Source organism: Lutra lutra, chromosome 11, assembly GCF_902655055.1.
Source record: "Lutra lutra chromosome 11, mLutLut1.2, whole genome shotgun sequence".
Lineage (NCBI taxonomy): Eukaryota > Metazoa > Chordata > Mammalia > Carnivora > Mustelidae > Lutra > Lutra lutra.
Window position 1 is genome coordinate 80656297 of NC_062288.1, and position 6279 is coordinate 80662575.

The following is a 6279-nucleotide window of genomic DNA, read 5'->3' on the forward strand; positions in this document are numbered from 1 at the left end:
TTGGGGGAGTGCCTGGGTGGCTCAGTGGGTTGAATGTCTACTCTTGTTTTCAGCTCAGGGTTTCAGTGTCAGGAGATTGAGCTCCACATCAGGCTTCATAGTTGGGGGGGTCTGCTTGGGATTCTCCCTCCTCCTCCACCCCCCCATGCACATTTGCTTTCTAAAATAAGGCAAAAAAAGGGGCGCCTGGGTGGCTCAGTGGGTTAAAGCCGCTGCCTTCGGCTCGGGTCATGTTCCCAGGGTCCTGGGATCGAGCCCCACGTCGGGCTCTCTGCTCACCAGGGAGCCTGCTTCCTCCTCTCTCTCTGCCTGCCTCTGCCTACTTGTGATCTCTGTCTGTAAAATGAATAGATAAAATCTTTAAAAAATAAATAAAATAAGGCAAAAAAAAGTTTAAGAACATTAGTTTCCAAAGATGAGACGACTTTGCTTTTGTTCCCCTTCCCCAAACTATACCTAATTCTTTGAAACATTGAGTAAATCTGACACGTCCATGTATCCAGATGAGGTTTTTATAATCTACACTCGAAGAATGCACCCAGGCCACAGATGCAGCTCTGGCACCAAAGAGGGGCAACACAACACTAAGACAAGGGCTCTTAGTGGAAGGTAAGGAATTCTCAACCTTTGTAAACCTGTAGGGTTTTTGCCCTGAACTTGGTGTGTGTGGGGGGGGGGGGGGGGGGGGGAAGGGTGATTTAAGCAGTCAGAATGTTAAAAACCTAAGGGACTATCCAGAGATTAAAATGGTTTGTTTTTTTTTTTTTTAAAGATTTTGACAGAGGGATCACAAGTAGGCAGAGAAGCAGGCAGAGAGAGAGAGGGGGGAGCAGGCTTTCCGCTGAGCAGAGAGCCGGATGTGGGGCTGGATCCCAGGACCCTGGGATCATGACCTGAGCTGAAGGCAGAGGCTTTAACCCACTGAGCCACCCATGGCTTTTATTGTAACGGAACATTCAGATGGCAGTTCTAGGAAAGCCCCTTTTTTCACCTAATACTACTTCCCTACAATGCACTCTTCCTGATCAGTTTTACCTAATGGCTTACTTCCCCCACATCCGTGATTTCACAGTATTTGTATACACTTCTCAAACTTAGAATTAGAGGTAAATTATGTTAAGTGGTGGTAATGATTATTCCATGTGAAGGCTTAATAAGTCACAATTCAGTGTGATTACAGTGGCCATGCACACAAAATGCAAAGAACTTAAGTATATGATTCATATACAAAATTACTATTTTAATCTTTTTCATGGTTTTTTAAGATTTATTCGACAGAGAGGGAGAGAAGAAACACAAGCAGGGGGAGTGAGAGGGAGAAGCAGGCTCCCCGCTGAGCAGGGAGCCCAATTTGGGGCTTGATCCCAAGACCCTGGGATCATGACCTGAGCTGAAGGCAGAGGCTTAACCCATTGAGCCATCCAGGCGCCTTTTTTTTTTTTAATTTCTTAAAATCTTTATTATACATGCTGTATTCATGGAAAACCAAGACCTCTGAAGGGACTCAGACTGGAGATACAGCACGTCAAGCCGAGCTGGCTGTCGTGCTGAGTGTGGGAACAGTTACACGGACGCCGTCTTCCCCTTATAGGTGGCCATCATTTTCTTGATTTCAGCAATAGCTTTGCCTGGATTCAGCCCCTTGGGGCAGGTCCTGGTGCAGTTCATGATGGTGTGGCAGCGGTACAGGGAAAACGGGTCCTGTAGGTTGGCCCAGGCGCCTTTTTTTTTTAAGATTTTATTTGACAGAGAGATCACAAGTGGGCAGAGCAGTAGGCAGAGGGGGGAGGAAGCAGGCTCCCTGCTGAGCAGAGAGCCTGACATGGAGCTCTATCCCAGGACCCTGAGATCATGACCAGAAGCAAAGACGGAGGCTTAACCCACTGAGCCACACAAGCACCCCTCCGTGGGGGTTTTTTCCCCCCCCTCAAAGAATTTTTGACAGAGCACAAGCAGGGAGAGTAGCAGGGAGAGGGAGAAGCAGGTTCCCCACTGAGCAGGAAGCCAAATGTGGAGCTCAATCCCAGGACCCTGGGATCATGACCTGAGCCGAAGGCAGTCACTTAACCCAGCCACTCCCGCAACCCAATTCCTGTTCATTTCTAAATCGCTGGCTCCTTCAACAGCTGACTTTAGTAAATTCAATAAAAACAAAAACCATGTAACCACCCAGCTAAACTATTAGTACATTAGTACATTAAATCCTATACAGTAATCCTAGAATGTAGCTCTCAATGACGGCCTGTAGTCAAAGTCTGTATCTGTATGAGTGAAAGTACTTAACCTCTGTTATGGTGGCCATTATGTTTGTCGGACTCTTCCTACCTTCTAATCACCATGGACACCACCGGTTTTCCTCCTGTGCAGCACCAGGTTTTCCAAAGGCCTGACAAATTGCCTTTTAATTTGCCTTATAATGAAACAGATCTGATTATCTGTGTTATTGTTTTGTAACTCCAACACTGATCCCACCTGTAACCAAAGACCTAGAGTAATGCAAAGTCATACAAAGTCTAGATCTTTTAAACAAAGATCTAGAGTCCTACATACAGGCTGTAGTATTCTGATGGTGCAAAAAATCAAGGCAAAAAAGCATCAGGCTTAGGCACTTCACAGCTGAAGTCCTTTCCCCATCAGTGGTTGCATCATATTTGTATCACATGTGAACCCCTGGATATGTTCTTTCAGGTGACAGGACCACCGGGTACAAAGCTTTGTCAGTATCTGGGTCCAGTCATCAGTAGTCAGGGCCTAAGTGGCATACGCCTGCCACTCATTCCTCCAAGTTGAAGTTTTCTGGCCAAAAGCAAAGAAAGGCATGTTTTAGTCAATTTTGAGTTTAATGCTACTAAGCTTTCTCAAATAACTCATGGATAAAACCCCTAATTCAATTTGTGGGCCTTAGAGCCAAGAAAGGGGGAAACACACACACACACACACACACACACACACACTCTCTCTCTCTCTCTCTCTCTCTGATCAGCTGCAGTTCACTCAAACTCACCTGCCCTTAACAGAGCGAGGACAGTCAAGATATGGCTCTTCCGTCATTTAGACACTTTCAGATCTTAATCTGAAAGTTTCTAAAATTCTCAAAGTTTTAAGTAAGCAGCAATATGCATTTCAGTAACATTTGAGCCTTTAAATCCTTTTACTAGGTATCCGACTACTTGAAGATAGAGAATAAAAATATACGATGGATTAGTGATTTTGCAATTATGCTGTTATTTTTATACAACCCAACTGTGTAATTCAAGACTTGAAGTTTTTGGCATTAATTGACTTGTACATCAAATTCACAAGAATATAAATTCCCACTTCACTGTCCTAGGAGGAAAACTACTGCCAAGAAATGCTCCAGCTCTCTTTAGTAAGCAGCATGTTAGGAGGAAAAAAAAAAATGTGGAGCCTTTTAAACACGGGAAATACATACTTAGACTGTTATATAAAAACTCAGAGTGGTAATACTTAGACTGTTAATAAAAACTCAGGCTAATCTGAATGCATGCAATGTTCTCCACATTTACAGAACTGAAGTCTTCAAACATGCCCAACATTTTTACAGAGATCAGACGCAGGATTTTGTTGTTTGGATTTGGTAACACCTGGATAAGGGTATAACTGTTTCCTTCATATTGTGAATGTTTCAAAGTTCAAGCTCTGCAGAAACTTCTTAAATAGGAATCAGATCCGCAGCTATGAACACGTTTCAGTAACAAAATGCGACAAGTACACACAGTATCAATCAGCTACCAGTGACTTTTTACAGAAGAGTCCGAACAGGAATACCCTTAGTCTAACCATAGACAGTTTAATACACGAAAAAGAAGCTTAAATTCTGCATGAATGATCAACGTGATTACTGGATGACGTTCAGAAGCATGCTATAGGACCACAGAGAACATAGGTCAATACTTACACTTAGTTAAGGACTACTGAAGTTGAAAGCTGCTTGACCTAAGGAGTGGAGAAGCGACAGGTGACAGCAACAGAAGCAGCAGGGAGGAAGTCCTTAGCTAGGAGTGGGATGGAAGGTGCACAAGAACTCCATGGGGTACCCACAGCTGACCTGACCCTCAATTGGTCTGAAGTTAGGAAATGGTGCTTGGATATACTGCTCTCCTGCAAAATGAGGAGTCTGCCTACAGGATACCTCTTTTCCAGCTCCAGCCTTGTGACTGAATTACCTACAGGGTTAGGTTCTGGAAGGATCTGTGTAATTAGACCACAGCTGCAGAGAATCATCCCAGTAAGTACTCCCAGAGAATGACAGGTTCAAAACCGCTTCTTAGTTTGTGTTTTTAAAGGCTGAATAAATGAGGGTGGCGAGAAGACGCTTTAGTGAAAGCTACAGCAGTGTTTCAAAAGGCAATTCACAAGCTCTCCAAATTTTTTAAGAGATTCCTCACATGCTTAATACTTTAGAAAACACCTACGCAGCTAGATATGCCTTGGGCAAATTACAAGCTCTCTGGGTCCCCACATATTGTCCAACTAAGGAGATGGTTATATTTTTCCTGAACATTTAGGTTCAGCCTTCTATTAGATTTCCTAGACAGGTTTTATTTGGAACATTTACCCAATTAGGGCAATTGGAGTCATGAGTTTCATCTGTTACAGTACATTAGACCCCTGGAAACTGGTTTTAAAACTAAAGTTGGCAGGCATTACACCTGAAATTCCTTACCACTTTGGGATTAAAAAAAGAAAGAAAAAAAACCCGCATTCCTTACTAAGGGGCAATGTGCCAATCCTTTGTTTTTCATCAATAGTGCGTTTCATTAGGCCGACTCAGACCAGGAACTACTCACCTACAGCAACTCTACAAAACTGCGTACCTTCTCCAGGACTTGAAGTCCTAGTCTTACAGCGGTATAGGAAGCTTAACTTTTTTATTATTCACGAGGAAAATTTCTACCCCTTCTCCCTAGTGAAGACTTCAACAGACGTGTCCAGATTTCACCTATTTCGCCTAACTACACAATCATTTACACCCAGAGCGAAGCCCAGCTCCAGCTGAAGCAGGTGGACAGGAATGCACCATGGCCGTTAGATATTAAAGTTTATGGGAGTTGCATACTAACCTGGCCGAAGGGGAGCCCCACCGGGTGCAGCCACCGCACAGCCGGCGCTAGCGGTGAGTCTCACTCCTGCCAAGCTAACAGCTTCTCCCGACAAGAAAAGGGGGCTGGGGGAGGACGCGTCCTCTGCAACCCGAAACCCAGCCGGCTAAAGCACGATCTCCCCCCGCCCCCGAAAATCCCCTTGAAGCTCAAAGACCAACAAAACTAGTACCCGCGTTGAACAAGGGCAGAGAGCAAGCGACCCGGAGCTCCCCCGGGAGAAAACTCCGGAGAGGAAGAAGTGGCGGCCGGAGGCAGCTGGTCCTGCGTGCAACTCACCTTCTGCTGCCTCCGGGCCATGTCGGTGGGCTGCTTAGCGTTGAAGGGGTACGCGATGCACCTCACCACGAAGACGTAGAGCTGCAAGCGGATCCGCCGCTCCTGCTCCTCGTCCAGCTGCCTTTCGGGCTCATCTCGCCCCTCGCTGAGCACCGAGGGGCTGGGGCTCACCGGTCTGGCCGCGCTGCCGCCGCCCGCGCGCCCCGGCGCGTCCCGCCGCCCTTCGCGAGCCGGGGCCGGCGGTGCTCGCTGCGAGCCGCCGGCCGCCACCAGCACATCGCGGCTCTCCTCTTCCAACCCTTCGTCCGACTCCTCTTCGCTGGAAGACGGGTCCAGCATGGTGCTCGGGGCGCCCCGCCGCTCGGCCCGCGGCCCCCGGGCGCCTCACCCGCGGCAGCTACGCCTGCCGGTCGGAGGGAGCCCCGCGGCTCGCAGCAGCGGTCGCAGAGCGAAAGGGAAACTGGCCGGAGCTTTCCGGACACGTCGAGTTGGAGACGGAATGTTTCCTTCCACCAGGGCGAAAGGGGCGGGCAGGAGCCGGAGGAGAAAAGGGGGAGCCGCCGGGATTAAATAGGCGGAGTTAGCGTTGGAGGTGAACGTGAGCGCCTCGTGAATTTCTCTGCCCGCCGGGGCCGGCCAACCCCGTGATCCTGCCGCGCTGGTGGGCTGAGGCGGGGCGGCTCGAGGGCCCGGGCGCAGGTAGGGAACCTGTGGCTCCCACAACAAGCAACACGTGGAATAAAATGTTGAGCGGGCGCGGGGTCGTGGAGTGCGCGTGCGCGCGCCGCGGCTGCTGCCTGGGCCCAGGTGCCGGGTACCCGGGCGCGCAGTGTGCACAGGCGGGGAGGGGCTGCATGTGAGGGCTCCGAGTGCGCAC

At 48.5% G+C, this 6279-nt stretch overlaps 1 protein-coding gene across 19 annotated transcripts in view; it reads right to left on the reverse strand.

Moving 5' to 3' along the window:
* CADPS2 (calcium dependent secretion activator 2) overlaps nucleotides 1-6064 on the reverse strand; it is a 536067-nt gene extending 530003 nt beyond the window's left edge. For 4 of the 19 annotated variants that reach the window (XM_047694455.1, XM_047694457.1, XM_047694454.1 and 1 more), the window contains exon 1: nucleotides 5403-6054. In XM_047694455.1, the coding sequence (XP_047550411.1) occupies nucleotides 5403-5741 (339 nt within the window). In that variant the 5' untranslated portion in view covers nucleotides 5742-6054. Of the gene's footprint in view, nucleotides 1-5402 lie in introns of all 19 variants that reach the window. The other 15 variants (XM_047694446.1, XM_047694448.1, XM_047694441.1 and 12 more) reach the window with 10 other exon arrangements.
* Between the last annotated feature and the right edge of the window lie 215 nt (nucleotides 6065-6279).